The sequence below is a fragment of the Myodes glareolus genome, chromosome 9 (genome assembly GCF_982192425.1).
Source record: "Myodes glareolus chromosome 9, mMyoGla1.1, whole genome shotgun sequence".
Taxonomy (NCBI): domain Eukaryota; kingdom Metazoa; phylum Chordata; class Mammalia; order Rodentia; family Cricetidae; genus Myodes; species Myodes glareolus.
The window spans coordinates 17786406-17813393 of record NC_142034.1 but is presented as its reverse complement, the minus strand read 5'-3'; the positions used below and the strand labels follow the sequence as shown (position 1 = coordinate 17813393).

The following is a 26988-nucleotide window of genomic DNA, read 5'->3' as shown; positions in this document are numbered from 1 at the left end:
GGATTGGTTAGTTTAGTTGGTCGGGAGCAGAGATGGCTCTGATTTCATGGCCAAACTGCCTTTCTCTCACTGGACCTTTTTAGCCTTTGGATTCTAATCTTAGGACCAGGGCATATTTCTTTCATCGACTCTTATTCTAGGGACAAAGTTGTTGTGCCCAGAGCACGTTCCCCACCCCCAGGGAGACCGGACTTCAAAATGCTAGATTAACTCTTTTATTGCAAGTACAAGCGAGTACAGACAATTACTGGCTGGTCAGGAACTTCCTCTTCACTACTCTGAAACAGCAAGGTAGAGAGAAATTAAAAATTTCTTTGCAGGGTTAGTTTTTAAAAGGTGCATTCTACAAAGAGGCTTTTTGAAGTGGCTTTTGACATGGGTGCAAGGCCTTCTGCCTGCTCCTATTCTGTTAAGCCAGCTTTCTCCTTGTTTTACTTGTTATCACCAGGTGGCTGGTTGGCTAAGTGACCTTGTGCTTGGAATCTCCTGGGTGGGAGGGAGAAAGGAAAGTGCTCCTAATCTGTTTCTAATTTTAAAACATTTTGCAAAAAATTCTTGTTCCTTTGAAAATAAGGGGTGAGGGTCTCTCAAAAGTGTGTTTCTTTGGCACTGATTTCAGAGTCAGGGCATGTTCCTTTGGTCCTGGGTTCAGGGATAAAGACGTTTCTTTCCCTGGTTCAGGTCTCAGATCCAGGATGTGTTTCTTTTACTGGCTCTGGGTTCAGAGTCAGGGTGCTCAGTGATTGGTTGGTTTCCTGCTCTGGTTGTCCTTTTACCCTACAATACTATTTTCTATGGTTATAACATTCTAGATTGTCGGTTATTTTTCTTTTAGTATTTTTTCCTCATATGTATGTCCATATGTGTGCAGGTGGTACACATCTCTGTGCGTAGTCTGGAGGTCAACCTCAGGTCTTATTTCTCAGGGACTGTCCACCTAGTTTTTGAGACTGGGTTGGTCACTGGCCTAGAACTTACTGATTTGTCTAAGTGGTTGGCCAGTGGGCCTCAAGGATCTGTCTGTCCCCACCTCTCTGGCACTGGGATTCCAAAGGCACACCAGTGTGAGTGACTTTTTAAATGCAGGTTCTGGGGATTGAACGTGGGTCTTTGTGCTTGTAGGGCAAGCACTTTCCCAATGGAGTCATCTGCCTAACCCTGACATTTTGTTTCCTTTATTTTCCTCATAACTTTGTATGAATGCTAGCTTCTTTTCTGCTTATTATTGTCTGTATTAGACTTTTCTGGATCAGTAATAGCTGATGATCTCATGGAAGAGCGGGTAATGTTGAGTGGCAAATCTATATCAGGGGTCCCATCTTGAGTTCCTATAGGTAAACTACAATACTGTATTAAATAGTATCCTCTTTGAAAGATGACTTGTTTTCTGCCATTTGATACTATTTGGTAGGGACTTCATCTTTAATTGAGGTTTGCCCCCAAACTCCAGAGTTTGTCCTCTAACCAAAGGGCAGTACCATTTGAAGACTACCAGCATTGGTCCCAGATGTTGTTTAAACCCAAGACTGCGTGTTTCAACTCTCCAGTGATCTCCTACTCAACATGAGGCTCTATTCTTATGGAGAGTTGGTACTATCTGCCCTGCCTTCTAAGGACCCGTTCTCATACTTCCTCATATTCAAAATTTTCACCTGATTTTCCACTTTGATAAGGTCTCTGTGGTTGACTGTCCCTTGATTTTTGTCTCCCCAATTACATACAAATAAAATGTGTGAAGTTCTACATCTTAGTTATGCCTAAGGCATAGACTACTTTATATGGGGCTTTGGAGATCACATGCTGAGATTAAATCTAGATAATTTATCATTAGCATAAAAAAGTGTGTCTCCCAGTGGAGAGGAGAAAGGGGAACTGTGGTTGGGATGTAAAAGGAATGAAAAGATTTAATTAAAAAAATCGTTTCCTCATTATCATGGCTTTACAGGATCTTTCTGGACAGTTTTGTTCCTAACCACCACCTGTTGCATTACAACTCCCTTTCGTGAAAACATAATACCACAGTTGTACTACATGCCTGCGTGTACACTGTGGTGGTAGATCATTGTAGGAGCTAAGAATTTCTCGCCTCTGAAAATGAATTTCATTTCTTGCGGGTTATAGCACCCTCAGTGAATATATAATCAGTAAGAGCATCATGCTTTTTGTGTGCTGATGAATCCTTTTCACTAGTATGCTACTTAAACTTTAGCACACTTACACACCTAATGTTGGTATACAGCCTCTCCCCCTTGTCCCACAGGAGTATCTGTGCTTCACAGTTTTGTAAGGGAGTGGAGCTACTGAAAGGTTTTATTTATGGAAGTGATCATCTCTCTCTCTCTCTCTCTCTCTCTCTCTCTATATATATATATATATATAAACTAGAAAGACCTTTCTGTCAAGTTGTGGAAAGTAAATGGAAAGAAAAGTAGCACTAATATCACAGATTTAAAAAAAATTATTCTGTTTTAGTAACATATATTATCACTAATCAGTAAGTATTTAGAAAGAAATAGAATTGCAAATTTTAGAGAATGTAAGAGGCAAGAGAAAAGAAATAGTACAAGTTGACTTGTCTGTTATCTTGAGTTCTAATATATTTAGAAACATTATTTCTTTCAGCTAAATTTTTTCTTGCTTTCCAGAAGAAGGCAAAGTTACTGTTCAAGACTTTATGATCAAGTTTGGGGATACCTTGACAACTCTAAAGTCTGAACGTGAGTTTTCCTTAGAATGTGTTTAGTGCTCACATTTGGAAGGACAAGCTGTGGCTTGCATATGAAAACAGTCTAGATTAGATAAAGCCCATGTAAGATACAGTATGAAGACACACAGTGCTAGGTAGATTGTTTGTAACTTTGCTTTGAATGATGACGCAAATGTTAGTAAATGTAACGTAAACCTAGAATTGTGGACAGTTTCACTGAGAGTGCTAGAGAATTATCCAGTGATGTCTGATTCTCTGAGACCACTCAGGATGCACATTTGACTTCTGAAATGATTAGAAAATTAAAAATAGTTAGAAAACAATTTTTAAAGGGTTTGGCAACTGAGTGGAGTAGACCTTTAAGACTATTTGTTATTTTTTTTTACATTATCAACTACTGTATACTATGTTTTTTCACAAACTTATGAATAACATATAAACTTAGTTAGCAGTATGGTTCTGTGTAACTGCTACCATAAACAACGTGTGAACATCCCATCCATAAGAGCTTCATTGTGCTGTTTTAGGATCCATTTCTATGCTAGCCCCTAGTGCAGGGACCACTGCTACTCTCTGATAAGCTTCCAGAAATTACCATGTCTAACTATGACTTTCTACCCTTTGACCAACATCCTGTTTTCCTCCTGACAGCCACCATCACACTCTCTGCTTCTGTGATGGTGTTTTTGGATTCTGTACAAGTGACACCATCCAGTAATTGTCCCGATATTTCACAAAGTAAATGTCCCCTAGGTTCAGCTGTTTTAAAAAAATGACAGGATCCCCAGTTTTTTGAGGCTGAAAAGTATTTCATAATTACTTTACTTTTGGGACAGAGTCTTGCCATGAAGTTCAGGCTGGCCTGGTACACACTATACAGCTCAGTCTGTCCGTAAACTCCAGGCAATCCTCCTTCTTCAGTAGGTGTGGTGGGACACACCTGAAATCCTATGATCACCATACTTGGATATCCCATTGTGTTCAATCATGTTTTTATTCGTGTCTTTCTTAAGAAATGTACAAAATCTGTAGAATAAAAATTCTAAATCATTCCTGAAGAATATAAAATTACATTTTACTTGGAAGAAAGTAGAAAAATACCTCTTTTCTGGAGAGGACTATCTTAAAGTCAATAATTAAGTGGCTTTTTAATGAAATACGTATTTAGTAAGTCTCAATAAAGGTATCAACAGCTTATTTTAGAACCAACAAGCTTGCTCTATATATAAATTAACATGTAAAAACTAACATGAGAACACTGAGATGGAAGAGCTGCTGAAAGCCTAACCTACCACGAATTTACATTTTTATACCACAAATCTTTATAATCACATCCATCATTTGATACCATTGCATGAAAAGTTAAAAGGTCAAAGTGATATAGAAAATCCAGGAATCGACCTTATTATGGTTGACATTTGTTAAATGGTTACAAAATACTGTTATCACTTCAGGTTGCTATAGGAAATAAGATTGATTCTCTTCCAATGAGGATGGTGTGAAAACTGGGTAGGCAAAGGGGAAATATATGTAGAAAAATATTGTGTATCTATATCTATATTTATATCTATCTATCTGTCTATACTCATAGACAGGAGTAAAATACAAACTCTTCAGTATTTAAGCACAAAAATGAAATCCTAAATGGTCTGGATCTATGAGAAGTCTTTCTGTTTTTGTTTCAAAATATAGATGTAATTACAGTGTTTATCTTTTTTCTTCTTTTTTGATACTTTTCTACAAGAATAAGGTTTTGAATTTTTAAAAATTATTGTTTTGTTCTTTTGTGTGCATTGGTGTTTTACCTGCATATATAGCCATGCACCGTGTGCTTGTTTGGTGCCTGTGGAGGCTGAGAGAGGGTGCCAGATGCCCTGGACCTGCGGTTACAGACAGGTGTGAGCCATAGTGTGAGTGCTGAGAACTGAACCCAGGGTCTCTGGAAGAGCTCTTATTGACTAAACCATCTCCCAGGCCCAGACATGCAATGTTTACATTGAGCTCATATTCTAGAATCTTACAAAAGTATGGTTTTAGGAGATGTTTCAAGTGGCATCGCTGTCTACCATAGATGGTGAATTTTCCTCTTATTTAGCAGATGGTTGCCCTTATCTCTGCTTTGTCTGCTGGCCACAGTCTCTGGCACAGCGTTGGGGAAGGTGGAGTCTTTTTTATGTTTCTGATCTTAGAGGAAACCAGCTAGTGTTTCAGTGTTAGGTTTATTGTTAACTATAGAATGTTCATTCTTCCCCCAAGTTGAATAAATTCTCTTCTAACTCTGTGGTCCTTGCCTCTTCCCAGGAGAGAAAGAGCAGCTTTACAATGCTGACGTCGACAGAAATAATCCTAATGCCATTTCTGACATTAAGCAGAATTTAAAGGCTATAGGAATCGACCTAACGGACAGTGAAGCCCAGAAGGCGCTGGATAACACGACCCCTTCCAGTGAGTAGTCATTTCACCAAAAACTGACACCTAAGATTATCTCACTTTAGACCAGCGAAGGTGCCGTGTTTCTCCTGTCACTCATCGAAGTGTTCAAGGAGCTGTAGCCTATTTCTTTATTCCTCTTCTTCCTCCTCCTCTTTCTCTCTTTCAGAAAAAATAATATTTTTCTTACTTTTTAAACTAAAACATTTGTATTAAAGGACATTTTATTTATTTACTTCATTTCTTTTGTGGCGGGGGGGAGGATGGATTTTTCACTCATACTTCCATATAACAGTTCATAATTAAAAACAGTTAAGGCAGGAGCTCAAACAGTGCAGGAACCTGGAAGTGGGAGCTGATGCCGAGGCCATGGGGGAGTGCTGCTACTGTGTGGGTTGTTTTTTTTTTTTTTTTTTTTTTTTTTGAGACGGGGGTTTCTCTGTGTAGCCCTGAGTGTCCTGGAACTCACTGTATAGACCAAGCTGGCCTCAGACTCACAGAGATTTATTTGCCTGCCTCTGTCTCCCAAGTGCCGGGAGTAAAGGCGTGCACCTCCATCGCCTGATGAGACTATATTTTAATTACATTTCTCTCTTCCCTTTACTTCCTCTAAACCCTCCCAGACATTCCTCCCTGCTTTCCCTCAAGTTCATGGCCTCTTTTTTTCCATAAATTGTCACTGTATGCCTATATGTCTTTGTATATACATATATTCACAAATATAACTTATTGATCCCCAAAATGAAGGAACATATTTTAAAAGTAATATCCCTGATAGGTTTTGTTCTAGATCTGCTTATCACATGTTCCAAGATAATAGTTGGGTTTCCTTTTTATTTTTGTGTTTTCCAACACTGGCTTTATAACATCAAGTAGTTTACAGAGTATCTAAACTGCCCCTTCCTTTTGTTAAAGGTGAGGTGGTGCAGGTGAAGGATATCATCAGAGGACTGGCCAACACTGATATATTTAATGAATGCCAGAGTAAGTATAAAATCTTCAGATTTGTAGGCTTCTGTATGTATTTACAGTTTTGGTATCTGTGTATGCATGTGAATACGTGTGCTGGCATGTGAGTGGGTGGAACTTTGTATTCAAGAGGCCAGAGGTTGATGATTCATCTTCCTCAATTGCTGTCTACCTTATATACTGAGCAGGGTTTCTCACATGAGCCAGAGCTCACTGATTGGGTCTAGTCTACCTAGCCACTTTGTTCCAGGGATCCTTTGTCTCTCTCATGGCCTGGGATTACTGGTGGGTCACCATGCCTGTTGGATATCCAAATTCTGGTCCTCACTGTTACCTGCCGAGCCAGCTCCCCAGTTCTTGTATGTGTCATTTTTAGCAGAGCCCCTTCTCGGTTTCTTACCTACACCCCCAGGTGCTGGTCTCCACTGTGCTTAGGTGGTGCCTGAGACCTAAGGCTTGCCAGGCAAGCTCTCTAAACTGAGCTACATCCGTGGGCCCTGACAGCTTCAGGGGCCACTTTGATGGTTGTTGTTTGGCTCTGTGAGTTGAATGCTTAAGATAATATGTCTTAATTGATGTTGTTTTCTAGTTGAGCATCAAGACCTCTAAATATGACACTTCCTATTTAACAAGCAAAAAAAAAAAAAAGAACTGGTAGTCTAGAAAATGAATATATTTTCTTCACATCAGGTTGTTTGTTACGGGTCTGGAAAGATAGTTCAAGAATTAGGACCCAGTTCTATCTGCAGTGCTCATAAAAAAAAAAAAAAGTCCAGCATTGCTGGGTGGTGGTGGCACACACTTTTAATCCCAGTACTGGGGAGGCAGATCTCTGTGAGCTCAAGGCCAGCCTGGTCTATAGAGAGAGTTCCAGGACAGGCTCAAAACAAACAAACAAACAAAACCAAAAACAAAAAACAAAACAAAAAAGCCAGGCAGATAGCATGCAGGAATAATGATAATGTATATTTGTAATCCCAGCAGGGAGAGAAAGTAGAGATGGGAAGTTCCCTGGCCAGATGCAGTAGCTTAATTGGCCAACCAAAGTCCCACTGAAAGACACTTTCAAAAAACCAAAGTAGATAGCTAAGATACCTGCTCACACACGCAATCAGGTTGTTATGTGATGAACTAACTGCTGTAGCTGAATGTACTAGCCCTGCTTTTATATTTTTCCATCAAAATAGGAATAGAGGACACATGCAACATTGTCAATAAAATCACTGATGAAAAAATTGAAGTTAAAGATCTTTTATCTGTCTTAAAGAGCTTTGAGAAACCTTCACAGGAGAAAGACGAGCCTGGGGAGTTTCCAACTTCTGAAATGGATGGTGAGTACTTAGTTACTTCTCAGGTCTTGCTTTAGGGGAAGCATGCTCACACAGGCTCTTTTTAAACGAATGATAATACTGTATGTTAGAGAGCTTTAGAGGAAGCATGCTCGCACAGCCTCTTTTTAAACGAACCGTAACACTGTGTGTTAGGGAGCTCTTTGTGAAACTGTTGCCCACATACTAGTCAAGGTGGAGAATGTTTGCAGAACCTTTATTTGGATGAGACTAATAGACATAATCTTGTTATTAATGTTTTGAAACCAGATTCTCATTCATTGTTATGCAATAGTTAAAAATGTGGTGTTTCTATTTCTTCAGCCCTGGATTCTAAAGGTGACATATGGGCTTTTGGATTCTCTTGGTACAGGATATAATATTAGTCCCTTCACCATTGTCATAGTCATAGAACGCTTAGACTTAATGAGCTGCTAAAGGACAAGACTGTGTGACTTCTGGGGTCATCAGAAGGCATCTGCCTTAATGATCCCATTTTCTTTGCAAGGAGAATCGATGTGCACAGCTTGCCGTACATCAAGGTGGGCAGCAGCAGTGCTCACTTAGCTGCTTGGTCTAGCTGGATGCTTGGAGAGGAATACAGTCAGAAACTTTCTGCTCTCAGTTCTGTAATTCCTTCTTTTTTTATAGTAACCAAATAAATCTGCTTTTAATATTTGCTCAGCTGAGAAACTTTGGCCTAATGTTTGCATCCTTGAGTTACATTATGTTTACTCAGTATGGAACCTTTGGGGGGATCTGCTCCATTTGTTTGTTTTGCTCTTTTGAGACAAGGATTCATAGATCCTACACTGGCCTCGGATTTATTGTGGTCATGGATGATCTTAATCTCTGGTCTTCCTTCTTCTACCTACTGATTGCTTAGATTACAAGTGTGCACCATCATGCCTTGTTCATGCAGTCCTGGGACTCAAACCCAGGGCTTTGTGTACGTAAGCAAGCACTTCACCAGTTGAGCTTTATTCCCAGCTCATAGGATATCTTTTTTCATATATATGTACATACACATATACACATATATGTATGTATATATATTTATCTTGCTTATATAGTCTAATGTATTATTTAGCTAACTATAAAGTACTTGAATTTCAATTGATACTAAACACTCTTCGAGGATAAAGAATATAAAGAGTATGACTATTTGCTGAGATCATCTTTATTCTATCATATGATACATTTTGGATGCAAACAATAACCCATAAGACTTAGTTAATTCAGAAATTTATCTGAGAGTAAAGTTTCTAGAAGAATAAAGAGATTTGGGAATGAAGATCTCCATAAAAACACAATGAAAACAACCTGATTGTTCAATAGTCATGCAAATTATGTGCTCAAAGCATGACTCCGCAGCCATTGAATTAAAAAACTGCAATGACATAAAACATGAAAGGTAAAATGTACAGAAAATACATAGACTATAACTTCATGAATAGCCTTATTTTCAGACACATGTGCCAGAGAACTTGGGAGAATGGAAGTTAAAAACTGAGGAAGTGGTGAGTTGTTGGAGGAGGGCCGCATGTTGGTTCCCGGCTGCCTGGTTAGCTTAGACCCCAGATAATCACACAGAAATCATATTACTTGAATCACTAATTGGCCTATTAGCTCTAGCTTCTTATTAGCTAACTCTTACATTTTAATTTAACCCATCTCCATTAATCTGTGTATTGCCACGTAGCAGTGGCTTACCAGCAAAGTTTCGGCATGTCTGATGCTCCATGACATCTCTCTGATTATAGACTAAGCCAGTTCTTTACTCATTAACCAATAAAAGCAGCACATAGACAGAAGAAGCTCCCACACCAATGGATAACTTCTGCTGTGGTCTAGGAGAGACTTGTATGTTCTGATGTCTGCGGCAGCAGTGAGTGTCTGTGGCTGTAAACAGTCTGAGCTGACCTCCACTAGAACCCCCAAGAACACTTATATTTATATTTCAAGACATTTAAATTGACATTTCATAGCCTATGTTGACATGTGAAATGGCTGTCTCTCCTCACCACACCATTAATGGGTTCTTTGTGATTAATGAAATTAATGAAGTTTTTGCCTTGTTTTGTCAGCTGTCAATCTAGCCTCATACTGTATTTCCCTCATGTATTTACTTTTTTGCTGTTTTTATTTTGCTCATTCTAGTCTACTGTTTTGTATTCAGTTCAATAAATAAAAGTTAAAGTTGATGGTAGAGAAGTATAAACATTTTAAATGAAGAAATTTGAAAAAATAAAAATTTTAGAAACTAAAAGTATTAAAATTAATCATCCACTAATGATACTTGTATATTAAAAAAGATAAATATGAACTGAAAAATGGTTTGATATATAACCTGTGTATGAGTTTTAAAAGTTGGGGGGAAAATCACATGAGTTATGTAATAAATGTGATAGGTCTCGAATAGCATTAAAAAGAAAATGGAACACTTCGAAATTCAGTAGAGGCTTTTAGAGTATAACTTGTTAGGCGGTGGTGGTGCATGCCTTTAATCCAGCATTCAGGAGGCAGAGACAGAGGCAGAAGCAGAGGCAGGTAAATACCTCAATTGGGCCCATCCTGGTCTACAGAGTGTGTTCCAGGATAGCTGGGACTACACAATGAAATCCTGTCTTGAAAAACCAAAAACCAAAACCAAACCAAGCCAAAGCAAAACCAAAAACCCAGCACCCCCTAAAAACCTTGAATCTCTGTGTGTTGTATATGTGTGTTGATGTGTGTGGGAGGTGTGTGCCCACACATATATTTGCACTCCCTCAATCTAACCAATATGCTGTGATCACAGAAATTTGGAGGTTGAGTGGAATGATCTTAACACAATTATTGCCTAGATACATTTTAAATATTTATTTTTATTTTATGTATATGAATATTTGACTGCATGCGTATAGGTGTAGCACATATATGCCTGATACCCTCAGAGGCCAGAGAAGAGTGTCAGATCCCTTTAGCGGGAGTTACACATGGTCATGAGCAACCATATGGGTGCTGGGACGTGAACCCCAGTTCTCTTCAAGAGCAGCCAATGTTTTTAGCTTCTGAGTCATCTCTCCAGCCCCTGGTGTCCTGTTTTAAATAGACTCATTTAAACCCTACTCTTTTAACTTTGCAGAAAAAGAAGTGATCTTAAAAGAAACAGTTACTTCTTTCATTGACTCATCTAGTCCAGCAACACCATTCAACAGTAAGCATAATAAAAGAATAAAATTAAAATTTTAAAGTTATCTTATGATATTTCAAGTTTTTCTAAAATACTGTTTGTTTTATCTTTATTTTCAGCATCTTCCCCAAGTTTCATCTGCCTTATTTTAAATGTTATATCCAGACTTCTCCTTCCTTAGCATGTTTAATTTGTATTTTGAGTATAAACTACATCTCTTAATATATGTATGATGTATTGTAGAAATATCTCATTACTCTAGTGGCACATTGCCCTCTCACGTCTCTGACTCTCTGTGTGGTTATCGTCTCACTGATGAAAGCACTGGGAAGGTTCAGAGCAGTGAAGCTCGCAGACATGCTTGTGAAAGAGGAAGGCCTTTGAAGTCTAAGACAAGGCCTTACTTTTTAGTGTGCACCAGGGTTTTCTTTCATAGTTTCCTTTCCTCAACTCCTTGGCTTCTGTTTCTGCTTCTTGACCTCCTTTTCTGAACTGCTGCCCAGGTGTTAGCAAGCTGCTGGTACATTACAGTGGACTGGGTAGCAGAAAGGTCTCTGAGAGCAAACAGTTAACAACCAAAATGAGCTTCCTCAGAAATTATGCAGAAAAGGAGCTTTTACCTACCTACTGTGTGATTTTGTTTGTTGTTTGACTTCTAAAAACAAAACACACTGATGTGTTTTAAAAGCTTTTGACTCAGAATGCCATTAAAGATATATACCTACTTCGTTTTCGTAGGCTGTGGGTACCAAAGATTAAAAATGACTTGACCTCAACGTCAACATCTGCTTTCATTTCCTCCTGTATTTGCAGGTTTATTGAAAGAGATTACATCTTTTGATAATATCAGAAAAAATAAGATGCCTGCGAACGAACTGGTCTCCAATATCACGAGTACTGGAATTCCAATAAGCCACAATACGATGCAGGAGATCCTGAAACAGGCCTCTGTCAATGGTAAATTCTTTCTTATTGTACAGTCTCTTCTGTGCAACTGTTTGGTGTCTTTTTAACATGTAGATATAGTTTACATGCTGTATAATCCACCCCAGGATGATGATGTGTACATGTGTAATGAGCCTTTCTCTGTCCTGCCAGCCAGCTCCTAAATAATGACATGGAGACTTATTATTACTCAAGAAAGCCCATCTTTAGCTTAGGCTTGTTCCTCAAGCTCTTATAACCTAAATTAACCCATTTATATCAATCTATGTTCTCTTGTGTGGCATTGCTTTTCTTCCATCTTGCACCTCCTGTTTTCTTTCCATATCTCCTGGCTTCTCTGCCTTTTTTCTTCTCATAGTCCTCTCTGTCTCTGGAAGTTCCACCTAACTTCTTCTTGCCTAGCTGTTGGCTATTCAACTCTTTATTACATCAGTCACAGTACAAATATTCCACAACATTTCCCCCCTTTGTCTAAAAAAGAAAGGTTTTTATCTCTAACATAGTAAGGCTGTATTTAATAAGAACAATTATTAGGTAAGAATTACATCCACAATGTCTAATACATTTGTATATTCAGAGAAAATACTCTATTATGTATCTTGATGAATTTAAAGTCTTATATTTAAGCCATTTTCTATCATAACTTGTATTATCATCCTAAAATTATCTTTTTAGACCTCTAAACATTTTCTTAGTTAAACAACTTAAGCTTTTATGTTTCTCAACCTCATAAACTTTACATTTTTTATGTAAGTTTTTTTAATTTAGTAGTAAGGAAAACTGTAAAACTATAACTACCTAGTCCTCAGCCCCATAAGAAACCTGAGAAGGATATGTGTGAGTAAACAGGAAGCACAGAGCAAGCAACTTCCAAAACTATAGAAATGACAGAGATATCTGGCTACCCAAGGTTTCTCTGTAAGTTTGGGGCATCCATCTTTTGCCTACAGGTCTAGAATATCTGATAGACTTTTGTGAAGCAGGAATTTTTGAAGGACTATCCTACCTTGTCTTGGCAAGGTTTGTCAAATGCCTTCTTTTGTGTCCTGCTTGTCCAGTTTGGACAAGCATACTGTCAGCAGTTGAGGCAACGGCAGTTTCTTTTCCCATTGGATAGCTTTGCCACAAAGGCAAGCAAATTCTATATGGAGGTTCTTTGATGCGTATCACCTTCTCTGAAGATTGGTGCTTCCAGGAGCAGATGTGTCTCAGAAACATATACAATATAACAGAAATAACCTTAAATCTGTATCAATATACAGAAATATCTTAAACAAGACTAGAAACAAATATAGAATATTTTCTAACAAAAATAGCTTTCATTTTGTATCCACATACAAAATCCATATCAAAGTGAAATATTTGAGATTAATGGTTGCTTTTTAGTTTAAAGTAGATTCAATAACCTGCCCTTTTATTCTATTATTCCTATATCCCCCTTTTTTCTTTTCAGAAAGAGATCCTTGAATCTAACCTTCTTTGTTTAGTTTCCTCCCTTACCATGACCAGTAACAGTTTGCAGTCAACCCCCCATAAATGCATAAGCTCCATTTACCACCCAGCTCTGGGAAGCTGGTAAACCCTCTTTCCCGAGTCTCTGTGAGCAGCAACCTGCTCTCCTGAGTGCTCTGCTGTGGCTGGCAGGCAGGATTGCTCTGTCTGTGTGGTCCTGCCAGCGCATTGGAGCACCAAATGGAGTGTCTTTTTCTGTCCCACCAACTACTCCCAAATACTGGCACAGAGACTTACTAATTATGAAAAGCTCAGCCCTAGCTTAGCCTTGTCCCACCAGCTCTTGAAACTTAGCCCTTTTATATTAATCTACATCCTACCATGTGGCATTACCTCGCTTCCATCTTGTACCTCCTGTTTCTTCTCTGTGTCTCCTGACTTTTCTGCCTTTCTTCTCTGGCTTTTCTTCCCAGAGTGCTCTCTGTCTCTGGAAGTCCCACCAAAACTCTTCCTAGCTACTAGCCATTCAGCTTTTTTATTACACCAATCAGAGCAATACACCTTCACACGGTGTATGAATATCTCACAACATACATGTGCATTTCTGTGTATGTATGTGTGTAGTTACACATGTGTTTGGAGTTTGCATGTGAATGTACTTGTGTGAGGAGGCCCCAGAGGCCCTTCATTGTCCTTTTTCAAGAGCCATCCATGTTGTTTTTTGAGACAGAATCTCATATTGATCTGCTGCTTGCTGCTTAGTCTAGGCCAGCTGGCCAGCAAGCTCCAGGGGTTCTTTTGTCTCCATCCCCTCAGGGCTGGGATCACAAGTGGTTGCCACCACACCTGGCTTTTCTAGGGAGTCAAACTCAGATCCACTTTGCTGTGAGTCAAGTACTTTGTCAACTGAGTTATACCCCAGTTCTATCATTTTTACTGTTTTAGGATTTAGAAGTTTCTTCTTTCATGTGTGTGTGTGTGTGTGTGTGTGTACATATATGTACATGTGGAGGCCCAAAGTTGATGTCAGGAATCTTCCTGGATCATTCTCTACCTTATCATTGAGGCAGAATCACTCAACCAAACCCAGAGCTCACTGATAAAGCTTCTCTTGCTAGCCAGCTTGCTCTGGGATCCTCTACCCTACCTTCCTTCTGAGGGTGGAGTTACAGAAGGCCCCCTGCCCAGAAAGCTGCATTATAAAAATTCTGGGTTCTCAAATGGTTCCTCACCCCTACATGTGCACTCTCCCCTCCCTCACCGTGTGTGCATACACGCGCATGTGTGTGTGTGTGTGTGTGTGTGTTTGCACTTGATCAGTTGAGTCATCTCCCAGACCCACCTTTATCTTCCTGATTAAAGTCATTCTTCCAATTGAGAGACAAACTGACCTTTGAAATCTAACAAAAAGTAAGACGGAGATAGATAGATGGGCTATGATATAACAGAAGGTAGACATATTGAAAATGCATTAAAATTTATACTTTTTTTCTCCTGGACTTATCTATCAGAGATATACATCAGAGTCTATTTTACATATATACATATTTATGTCCTTATATAAAAATTTATATTTTATTTTTAAGTTAAGTAAATAAATATAGTTCAAACTCTGTGTAGAGCTATCTCAGATAGCTTTGGTTTGAATCCTGTTTCATCTCTGAAGTTAGAATATTTGGCTTTTTTTATTTTCTTCCATAGTTGTTTAATGATGGGTTATTGACACCTGCCTGTCCCACCTTCTGTCATGTAGTGATCAGTATCACTAACAGTTTGCCATTTTATAATTATGACCTTCTATTTTTTAGAAAATGATGAAGTGAGTCTCAAGCAAATTTTGGAGAATTTAAGTACACATAAACCAGATCCTGTATTGGAAGGTGGGTCAACTGACTCTGATTTCAAGTATTTGCCATAGTTTTTATTGTCTTAAGATACTATTTTTAAAGCAGCATTATGAAATATAGCTTGTATATAAAATTTATGCTTTTATATTTATATTGCTTGATTTGATGAAGTGTTGGCCTGTACATGCATTTGTGATACCCTCATCACAGCTAAGATAATAAACACATCCTACCCCCCAGATTTTCTCCACATCCCTTGATAATGTCACCTGCCTCTCTAACTTGTTTCTGTTGACAGAGGTTTCTGTCCCACCAGGTTCCACATCCATTTCGTCCTAAATAAACACACAGAGGTCTATATTAATCATCAACTGGTTGGCCTAGTAGCTCAGGCTTCTTATTAATTAATTCTTACATCTTACATTAACCCATTATTCTTATCTGTGTTAGCCATGTATCTTGATACCTTTGTCAGTGAGGGATTCTCATCTTGCTTTTTCTGCAGCTGGCTGATGACTGCAGACTGACCTTTCCTCTTCCCAGAATTCTCCTGTTCTCGTCACCCCACCTCTACTTCTGGCTTGGTTGCCCTGCCTATACTTCTACCTGGCTACTGGCCAATCATCATTTTATTAAAAATAATACAAGTGACAGGTTAAAAGACCATTGTCCCGCAGCATCCTTCCACTTATTACCCCTAGCAATGACTTATATTTCTCTCTTAAGATTTATGTTTGCATTTAAATCCTTTTTGATGGCTTCCTTTATGTGGCACAATAGTGTTGACATGCTTCAATAACTCATTCTTTTATCACCGAGTACTATTCCATTTTATAGGTATAGTGTGGTTTATATATTGACTTGATGGTATATATTATGATGTCTTTAGTTTGGGACTTTTCACCCAAAAGCTGCTGCAGATATAACACACAGGTCATTGTATAGGCATGCTTTTACTTTTGGTTAATTACCAAGAGGTGGGTAACTGGGAAATATTATGAGATATGATTAAGTTTTTGAGAATCTGTTGAACTGTTTTATAAAGTGGTTACAGCCTTTTATATCCATTTGCATCGGTAGTGAAAGTATTTGAGCACTCCACGTCCTTGCTAAATGTGTGTAGTAATTTAACTGTTTTCGCCAGTGGGAGCAGTGTATCACTGCGACTCTCCTTCGTGTGTTCCGATGGCTGATGATGCTGAGCACCTTTTCATTTCCGTATTTTCTCGTTTGTGTTTTCCCCCTCATTTTTAAGTTGGGTTATTTTTATCCTTTCTTTCCTTTTTTTTTTTTTTTTTTTGAGACAGGGTTTCTCTGTAACTTTGGAGCCTGTCCTGGAACTAGTTCTTGTAGACTGGGCTGGTCTCAAACTCACAGAGATCCACCTGCCTCTGCCTCCCGAGTGCTGGGATTAAAGGCGTGCGTCACCACTGCCCGGATGTTTTTATTATTTCTTTATATATTAAGTATGTAAGTGGTTTATCAAATACTTACTTAGCAAATACTTTCTCCATGTCTTTTCTTGTCTCTATTTTCTTAAAAGTGCTTTTAAAGGTTCATTAATCTTATTTTTAGCAATCTAGTCACTCACTTTTCTCTTTTCTGGATTGCGTTTATGGTGTCCTATGTAACAAACCTTTGCCTTGCCAAGTTCTCAAAGGTTTTACATCTTTCTTGTCCTCTCCCTCTTCCCCCCCCCCTTTCCTCCACTCCTCTTCTCTGTCAGATCTTGTTATAAGGCCCAGCTGTCTTCAGATACTTGGTGCTCTTGCCATGGCTTCTTATGGTCTTGTGACCTTCATATCCAGTTCCTATGCATTCTTTGAATCTTTTTATAGTTTTACATTTATATTATACGGCCCATTTTGAATTATATTTTTAAGCACTGGAATTCTTTTATTTTTTTAGTGGTATGCCCAATTCTCTTTATTTATGTGTTCATTTTGAAACCGATTCTTAACGCTGTCTCCAACTCTTAAGTTAAGTAGTCTTCCTTCTTTAGACACCATCTCTTAGTTCCCCTTAGTTTTTCACACTGAGACAAAAAACAAGCTGGTTTTCTCAGAGAAATACTCAGGATGATGGAGTTTATGGATAGTTTGATAGTTCTGCTACCATGGAGACAATATTGTGATACATATTTGGCAAGCAGCTTGAATTATTAATGCATTATTGTTCACCACATAGAACATGAAAACATTTACAAAGAAAAACTATAAAGTGACTTCAAAATCTCCATTTGCTTTCAGATATACAAAGACCCCTTAATACTGTCAAGTTGATGAGCTCTGATAAGATTCAAATTGCCAACTTGAAGGATGTTCTTAGTGACCTCAATATTCCTTTAAAACCCGAGGAACAGCAGATGTTAGAAGAAACGCTCGATGCTGACGGTATGTATGACCACTGCCACTCCATTGGCCTTAACAGAATAGTTCTACTGAGAGCAGTCATTAAACCTAATAAAATTCCTTTGTATGCTTGAACTTTTGAGACAATGTCTGTGTAGCCCATTATGGCCTGGAGTTGTGTATCCCAGGCTATCTATCTTGAACTCTTGATGCTTCTGCTTCAGCCTCTTAAATCCTGGGATTGCAGGTGCTTGGTGCCACTCTGGCTAATAGAGCATCTTAAATAAGTTTAGTAAGCATGTTTAACACTACCTTTAAAATCTCCTTTGTTTATTTCACTAGGCTCAGGCATATTTAATTGGAACACCTGGTAAAATCGAGGAATGTAAAGTGATTGTATGGGAACGTTCGGTGACTTGGAGAATAAGAGGGGACTTTCTGCTCTGGTTAAGATGTTTATGACTTGAGTCTGAGTGAGAGCAACCAGAGCTTCCAGACAAATGGACATAGAATTTTCAAATTTGGAAGCTATTATGTATATTTTTTTTTAAAAAAACAATTCCTGTAGTTAGAAGGGAACTATATAGGATAAGGAAGGGGCATGGTGGGGTATGAGGAGAGCCAGAAGGGTGATGGGAGCAGAGTAAGTGTAAGCAAAGGGCATCATAGGTTAATAAATACATGGCACTAAACTACATGTCAGTTTGCATGTTGAATATTTACCAATAGTAAATAAAATTTAAAAATTTAAAACATGATAAAGTGAAAATAAAAAACATGGCAAAATAAAACCAATTCATAGGACAATTTCTTTTATTCATTATTAAATAAGCTTGAACATTGCTTCATTAATTCTATTGACTGGGGCACTACATGACAGTAACATCAGGTATAGGTTGTCATCTACATGAATAGAACCAGTTCAAGTTGTGGAGTGTGATGGACTTGATAGTCAGTGGTGCTGTGCAATGTATACAAATAAGTAGGAATGTTTACATTTAGAAAGCATTTGGTGGGAGAAGATTTAAAAACAGGAAGGTACTGATTGGAAATCTAGCTCAGTTGATAGAGTGCTCACTTTGCATGCATGCAGCCCTGAGTTTGATCTAGTACTCTAGAAACCACGGGTAGTGGAATGTCCCTGCAGTCCCAGCATTCAGTAGGTGGAGGCAGGAGGATCAAAAGCGCAAGGTCATTTTCTGTTGTACAATACAAAGCTCATTGCAGAAGAAGACATATAATGGGAACCAAATCCACAAGGGTGTGGTGGGGTAGATTTTGGAGTTGAATTTGAAGTATGAGTTAGAATTAGGCAAAATTCAGAGGTGCAGGGAAAGAGTCTCAAAAGAGGTAAGGATATTTATTCAGTGTGTACAAAATGTAGACATTAAGGGGTATTAAGGGACTCCAAATAGTCCAGACGACCTGATGTCATTTCATATGAGCTACAGGAAGGCCATCGGGTTTTAACACAAAGACGTGGACAGAGAGTTGACAGTGTGCGGTAGGCAATGGTCCAGGCTGGAAACAGTAACTTAGGAGATGATGAGTGAATGAGATAGAGCAGGGACAGAGCACAAGGGTGTGCTCTCAGTTAAGTTAGAAGGGCCTCAAAAATTAACCAGATAGATGGGAAAGGGATCAAGAGGAAGCTGTATTAACAAAGGAAAGCAAAGTCAGTGTAAATTAGACAAGAATTAGAAAGTGCTCATTAGCTCGGAGGTAAGTGCTTGACTTGTCAACTTGGTAAGAACATGTTTAGTGGTGGTTGACAGAAGCTAACCTCCAGTCGTTGGAGCTGTGAATGAAGATATGAATAAGCCATTTCTTTCCAGAAATTATCCTGAGATGGAAATGGAGGGATAGAGTAGTAGTTAGGGGGAATGTAGGATGAGAGAGGGCTTTAAGGAAAGTAGACAGATGAACTGGTTTTGACGTGATAGAGTTTGAATAGATACACAGTGGAGATAGCATTCTTGACAAAAGTCTGTGGTGCAGAAAACTGTATAAAATGCTCACAGAGGGCTCTAAGTAAACTGATGGAGCTCACTGTGGATATCCATCATGTTTCTTGACTACCAATTTAATCTTTGTACTGTCTTTCTCTTTATAGAAAATGGAGAAGTTTCCCAAAGGACTACTCTTTTAGCACTGAAAAGCAATAAGCGTTTGCAGGATTTTAGAGGTGAGAATAATTAAAAGTTTTATGCATATTTAGAACTTAGGAAAAAATCTGTAATTGTTGAAACCGATTGCCTCTTTACATGCAAATATTGTTAATATTTTATCATATTGAATAAATGGAACACAGTAGTATAAGGGCTCAGATGAAGGTGAGCTTCTTATGTTCACGCAATCTGGCTTTCAGCATTGCTTATAAATCTTTCCTTCCCTCCCTCCCTTCCTACCTCTCTGCTTCCCTTCCTCCTTTTATCCTCCCTCCTTTTGTTCCTTTCTTCTTTCCTTTCCTTTAGCAGTATGGGGGAATTGAATCCCGGGGATAATACAGCTAGGCAACTGTTCTACAACTAATCTGTACTCCTAGCCCTATTTTTTAATTCATATGTGTGTGTGTGTATGTGTGTGTGTGTTGGTGCGTGCGTGTGTGTATACACATGTGAGTGTGTATGTGGAGAAACAGAGGTCAATGTTGGGTATTTTCCTCAACCTTTCTCTATCTCATTTTTTGAGACTGGGTCTCCTTCACTGAACCTAGAGTTTTGTGAGCCTAGCTGGCCTATGAGCTCTAAGGAACCTCCTGTACCCTCCCATCCCTATCTGCATATACACAAATATGCTTTTATATGGGTGCTCAGGTCCACATACTTTTTTGGCAAGCATGTTACCCATTAGTCATCTCCCCACTACTTTACTATTGATTCTTAGTTTCCTGCTTTATTGTAGCTTATTTATTATTTATTCCTTAGTTTCATGCATTTGCTTACATCTTTCATTCATTCATTCCGAGTTGATGTTTTTATATTCTCAGAGATAGACTTCTAGCGTCATTCTTTTGCATTAATTTTTTTGAGTGCTGTGATTTTCCCAGCACCACTCACTGAGGAGACTTTTCTTAAGCACATCTTTAGCCCCTTTGTTGAAGATGGCTCATATTTTCTTTTTTTTAATATTTATTTATTTATTATGTATACAATATTCTGTCTACATGTGTGCCTATAGGTCAGAAGAGGGCATCAGACCTCATTACAGATGGTTGTGAGCCACCATGTGGTTGCTGGGAATTGAACTCAAGACCTTTGGAAGAGCAGGAAATTCTCTTAACCACTAAACCATCTCTCCAGCTCCCTGGCTCATATTTTCTTGACTATTCTTGGACAAGCTACTTACAGTACAATACATACATGTACAATAACTGTATCGGTCGTAGCATCCACCCTAAATATTCCATTGGGATTTTTTACATTTTTTTAAAATTTAGTATTAGTATCCTTTGAATTTATTAATACAATGTTTGTACCAATTATTACTGTATTAGCCCCTATTAAAGTGTTTGTTCTTAAATAGAATGGAGGCAGATATATGAGAGTAAATTCCCTTTACATTAACATTAGTTTCCAATTATTAACCAAAGTTTAATTTTTTCTAAGGGTGTGTCTTACATTTGGTTCTATTTCACGTATATTAAATGAAGGTTAAATACATATTTAGAGCAAGTAAGTACTTAATGTCAATTGAACTGGACCGTCATGTCTTTAAATGAAAAACTGTAGCTCTCTGTGCTAACTTTTGAATTACAGTTTAAAGTTTTCTGTTTAGAATTTAATTGAATCTAAACTGAAAATATTTCCTTTCGATAGAGGTTGATGAAATTGCAAAGACCCTGGACAGAATCACCAGTGAAAAAATTAGTGTTGATGATATGAAGCATATTTCCAAAGTCCTGGGACTTCATGTTCCAGACGAAGAATTACAGAAGCTGGATTCAGACATTTCTGTTGATAGTACGTATTTTCTTTTCAGAGTCATTCATTCATTCATTCATTCATTCATTCATTTATTTATTTATTTATATTTCTGTTTTTGTTTATTTATCTGTTTATCTGTCTATCCAGCACTTATTCATGTAATATCTCTATCAACACAATGATATATTGAACTTCATGTGTGATTCATAGACTAAAATAATGTAATATGCAAGAAAAACATAATTTGAAGCCTGGTTAATTATTCGCTGCTTTTGTTGCTGAAGACAACCTATTCTTTTTTTCTCTTTTTTTCCATTCAAAAATTTACACTTCCTCCCCTCTTCCTATTCCCCTCCTGCTCCCCCACTCTCCCTCCTCCCTCCTCCTCCCTCCTTAAGGGAACCCTGCCCTGTGGTAAGTCCAAGGTCCTCCCCCCTACATCCAGGATTAGGGAGCTTTGCATCCAAATAGACTAGGGCCCCAAAAAGCCAGTACATGCAGTAGAAACAAGTCCCAGTGCCTTTATCAATGGCTTCTCAGTCAGCCCCCATTGTCAGCCACATTCAGAGAGTTCGGTTTGATGGCATGCTCATTCAGTCCCAGTCCAGCTGGATTTGGTGATCTCTCATTAGAACAGGTACACTGTCTCAGTGGGTGGACCAGCCCCCTCGCGGTCCAGACTTCCTTGCTCATCTTCTCTCTCCTTCTGCTCTTCAGCTGGGCCTTGGGAGCTCAGTCCGTTGCTCTGTCTCTGTCTCTATCTCCATCCGTCGCGGGTCGAAGATTCCATGGTGATATTTGAGATAAACATCAGTGTGATAGTGGGGCAAGGCCAGTTCAGGCACCCTCTGCACTGCTGCCCAAGGACCTAGCTGGGGACATTCCTGTGGACACCTGGGATCCCCTTAAGAGCCAAGTCTCTTGTCAACCCTAAAATGGATTCCTTAATGTAGATATCTTCTTCCCGGCTTAATGTCCTTTGTTTACTAGAGTCTACTAATGAGTGAGTACATACCATATTCATCTTTTTGGGTCTGGGTTATCTCACTCAGGATAGTGTTTTTATTTCCATCCATTTGCATTCAAAATTCAAGATGTCATTGTTTTTTTTTTACCGCTGAGTGGTACTCTAATGTGTATATATTCCTCACTTTCTTTATCCATTCTTCCATTGAGGGGCACCTAGGTTGTTTTCAGGTTCTGGTTATTACAAATAATGCTGCTATGAACATAGTTGAACAAATGCTTTTGTAGTATGATTGGGCATCTCTTGGGTATATTCCCAAGAGTGGTATTGCTGGATCCTAAGGTAGAGTGATTCCCAATTTCCTGAGAAACCACCACACTGATTTCCAAAGTGGTTGTACAAGTTTACATTCCCACCAGCAATGGATGCGTGTTTAACTATTTATTTATTTATTTATTTATTTATTTATTTATTTATTTATTTATTTGAGACAGGGTTTTTCAAAAAACCCTTGTAGCCTTGGCTGTCTTGGAACTCGCTCTGTAGACCAGGCTGCCTCAAACTGACAGAGATCCACCTGTGTCTGCCTTTCAGGTCCTGGGATTAAAGGCATATGCCACCTCTGCCTGCCAGAGTCTCTTATTAAAATCCCACATAAAGCGGTATATAGTTTCCCTTATAAATCCATGGAGCTGGGTGACTTAGAATCAATCGTAAAAAAGTGTATCAGCAGTTGGTTTTCCTTTTGGGGCTGGACGAAACTTTTTTTCTTTGATTTTTTTTTCTTCGTTTTCTTTATACTGAGCATTCTAGGGAAATATAATTTTTTCTTTTCCTTCTCCTTCTCTTTACCATTTGAGATTTGAATAAAAGGTACTAGTTAGAGGCTGTGAAGCTCTATCAATCCCATGAGATAAGTCCAGTTTGATCTCCCCACAATCTTCAAAGAGTTTGGTTGGTGATTTTCAATTCCTGCCATTGTTTGCTTACTTCCCATGGCGGCCTTGTGGTGCCATTTTCTCCTTATGTTCCAAGTATATGGCCGGTAGAAGGAGTGCACACACATCCTTGTCTGACATGTGTATGGCTGGTAGAAGGCAAAGGAGTGCACACACATCCTTGTCTGACATGTGTATGGCCGGTAGAAGGCAAAGGAGTGCATACACATCCTTGTCTGACATGTGTATGGCCAGTAGAAGGAGTGCACACACATCCTTGTCTGACATGTGTATGGCCGGTAGAAGGAGTGCACACACATCCTTGTCTGACATGTGTATGGCCGGTAGAAGGAATGCACACACATCCTTGTCTGACATGTATATGGCCGGTAGAAGGAGTGCACACACATCCTTGTCTGACATGTGTATGGCTGGTAGAAGGCGAAGGAGTGCACACACATCCTTGTCTGACATGTGTATGGCCGGTAGAAGGCGAAGGAGTGCACACACATCCTTGTCTGACATGTGTATGCATTTCAGGTGGCGTCTTCTTGAGATACCGTGGTTGAGTTTCATTTTTTGAACTTAATTTCTGGAGGGAGAATTATCACCATGTAAGTGTAATTGTTAGGTTGGACTTGTAATGCTGGAAACCAGAGACTATAAAATCAGGGAGAGGAGCACTCCAGAGCAACCCTACAGTTGGTTTAAGGTGTATGCAAAACTCCTGTAAAATGCTCATTGGCTCTCCCACAGAAAGACTTTTAAGAGTTGTTCTAACCATATTGCTTTTCAGTCGTTCTGAGTTGTATATTCAAGAACCGGAGTTAAAAACACACAGGAATAGCTTTGGTTTTAAAAGTTAAGTAAACATGCATAACTTTTAACCCAAAGCCACATATTCTTTCATTTTCAGAAGAGGGGAGTGCGGATTTAAAAGATTGGCTGATGAACTTGAAAGAAACGCCGCAGTTTGCCAAAAGTTCAAGTAAGTGGGAACTTTTCAAAGACAACTGGGGAGGAATATATTCATTTTCATTGCTTGCATCTGTGAAGTTTCCAGTTTTATTAAGCAGCACACATTATGCAGCAAATATGTTTTGGCTTTGGAGTCAACAGAAATCTAGCCATGAGCTTTTATTGATCTGTGTTTTCTGGAATATCCATGTATCATTAAAAAGCCAGTAAATAGCCCAAGTCTGTCTGGATAATTCATCCTTCTGTCCAAGCTTCTGATACAAGATGGCTATCAGACATTTTGCTGAAATCCTGGGGGAGTAAGCCTACTGTCCCTTCTCTTTTCCATTCTCTTAGCTCTTTATTAAAAGGAGATTTTTATCATGCGAGTCACTGTTGAAACATGTAGGAATATAAGGGAAAATGCTAAAACTTACAGAATCCTCTCATGGGATTCTTCTTTTTCATCCACTACCCCGGGGAGTCATGGGATACTGGATGTAATCTGGCTTTAATGTAGAGATGTCTTTAGAACTTTTGAATTTTCAAAAGTTTAAATGAATTGAAACAAGGTTATAAATCTATAGATATTCTGGATTCCTTGGATCTGCTTGGAGTAGCCCATTCCTTGAGAAGAAATGAGGTAGTTTAATAGTTAGTCTTTGTCTTTCCAAACTTGAAGCAAAACTGCATTCAGGGTTCAATTTGGATAGCTACAAAAGTGTTTTATCCTTTGAATTCAGGACTTGGGATGTGTTCTAAATTCTATGTGCTTTCAATAGAAAAAAAAATATCCTTGATCCTTCAGAATGGGCCTGATAAGACTTTATAGGAACATTGTTCATCAACTTCTTACAGAGTTAGTGTTTATGAAATGATGGTTACAGAGCTTATGGTTTTTTTTGTATTTGGAAATAATTTATACATATACTATCAGAAGTAAATATTTCATTTTTTATTGACATATTAATTCCATCTTACTTATGTGATATTGTTGTATATTGATACATGTGAACAGTTCACTTTAAGGAAAATAAATACTTGAGAGTAGTCAAACTATGACAAGGTTCCCAGTTAAAGAGTTCTAAAATCCATTTTATTTACTTATTTGCCATGTAGATATGTATGGGCATAATGAATGTTTGAAGGTCAGAGGACAACGAACGGGAGTCAGTTCTTCCTTTCCGTCATGGGGCCCTGGAGGATTGAATTCAGGCTGTCAGGCTTGGCAGCAAGTGTCTTTACACGCTGTACTGGCCACCAGTTTTCCAATTTTTGGCAAGCGAATTACTTTATGAAATCTTGAGGAGTATAAGTAGATATTCTGAGGTTGTTCTTTATATAATATTATTTTTTCAAATTGCACTTAAATTTTTTTATTAGAAGTTTAATAAATTAGCATACAAAGTAATATGCTTCATTAATGGAATTTTCATAAATACTTAGCTTTTATTGCTCCTCTTTTATTCTCCTAGTTTCCTGTACCCCCCTTTTGCTGGCTCCCTCCCTTCCTCCAACATCTCTCTTTCTGTGGTCATTATACATGTGTTCTATTATCACTTTCCCTCCCCATTTATTTCATATATGATAATTTCATATATGTATAACTTAGTTATCATAGTGGGTAAATGTTTTGCCTACAAAATTAAATACTTTGGTCTTTAAACTTTAAAGTTAATCACTATATTTGAGGGCAGAACAGTCTTTCCAAAGCTGTTTTCTTTTCTTACTTCATAAGGAAAATTGAATAGCAACTCTACCCACTTGAGGGGTGATTTAAATTGGGAGATACTACATGCAGAGCACTTCTCATGGTTTAGCAAGATCGGACTGCAATAAGTGGTAGACATGATTGTTATGTTCAGGGTATTTCAAGGGTTTTTGAAATTTCCTACACTGTATTTTTTGCACCTAGAAATGCAAGGTTCCTTGAAAACTCTGACCTCCATTAGGAGAAATGAGGCAAGTTCTGATGATCTAGTCTCCATTTTGAAAAACGTGGGGGTTGCATTATCTCAAGATGTGATTGAGGAAGCACTGAAGAGTGTGGGGCCCAGGGGTGAGTACTCAATGTTTCTAAGTACCTTTTCTCAGTAACATGAGTCTTCCTGGACTTTCCAAGTCTGCGGAGTGGGTTAGCCTGGGCTGTCTTCTGCCTACCTCCTAATGAGATTCTAGTTACTGTTATCCACGCTCTAATTATTTTCAGCAGTGCCTTGCAAAGCAGGACACGCAGGGTCAATGTGTGTCTAAGTGGTACAGCGAGTCTGTCTTTCTGACTGGTTGTATCTCCAGAGTCCAAAGCCACGCCTATAAAGTATTTTCCAATGGAGCAGTTACTATAGCTGCCTGTTTGCTTTATCTTATCATTGACTTTCTCCTTGTTCTCTGACATTTTTCCTTTCAGAGGATGGAACATTTAATTTAGAAAAGCTTCTGAGCCATTTGAAGTCACAGCTCTCATCTGCCTCTGAAAGTAAGGTTTTTATTTTTTCATTGAATGGAGATTGATAATGACACATTTTCGGTCTCTTGTTAAAAAAGAAAAGAAAAGAAAAGAAAAGAAAAGAAAAGAAAAGAAAAGAAAAGAAAAGAAAAGAAAAAAACCTCAGGGCCTTTTCAGGATTAACACCATGAAAGGCCCAATGGAAAGGCTTAATTTCTAATGCCTTTGTGCCATGCATGTTTAATCTGTACACAACTGAAAAAGACCAGATAACAGGGGCTGTTAGTTAGCTAGCTCTTCTTCTAGTCTGGGAGCCAGAGTCTGGACGACTGCAGTTTTCCACTAACAGCCTAGTGAAGGTAAAAGTAACATTGGTTAAAGTGAATGAGCCAGTGCCTAGGATTAAATTACTTGGTTGTAACCAAAGTGTACTTATTAAACATGTTAGTATATGATAATTCACAAGTTCTTAATGCTAATTTATAGTTCTTCACTAAGAAACAAGAGAAAAGTTTTATTTATTAATTTATTAAAATTAAGACAATTTTTT

The 26988-nt window shown here is 38.4% G+C and overlaps 1 protein-coding gene across 1 annotated transcript in view; it reads left to right on the top strand.

Annotated features, from left to right (window-relative positions):
• Efcab3 (EF-hand calcium binding domain 3) overlaps positions 1 to 26988 on the top strand; it is a 362829-nt gene that overhangs the window by 68652 nt on the left and 267189 nt on the right. Inside the window, exons 24-36 of the mRNA XM_087909544.1 lie at positions 2646 to 2717; positions 5009 to 5152; positions 6053 to 6121; positions 7294 to 7437; positions 10562 to 10633; positions 11423 to 11566; positions 14815 to 14886; positions 17103 to 17246; positions 19318 to 19389; positions 21023 to 21166; positions 23952 to 24023; positions 25908 to 26051; positions 26400 to 26468. Of these exons, the coding sequence (XP_087765670.1) occupies positions 2646 to 2717; positions 5009 to 5152; positions 6053 to 6121; positions 7294 to 7437; positions 10562 to 10633; positions 11423 to 11566; positions 14815 to 14886; positions 17103 to 17246; positions 19318 to 19389; positions 21023 to 21166; positions 23952 to 24023; positions 25908 to 26051; positions 26400 to 26468 (1362 nt within the window). The remainder of the gene's footprint in view (positions 1 to 2645; positions 2718 to 5008; positions 5153 to 6052; positions 6122 to 7293; positions 7438 to 10561; positions 10634 to 11422; positions 11567 to 14814; positions 14887 to 17102; positions 17247 to 19317; positions 19390 to 21022; positions 21167 to 23951; positions 24024 to 25907; positions 26052 to 26399; positions 26469 to 26988) is intronic.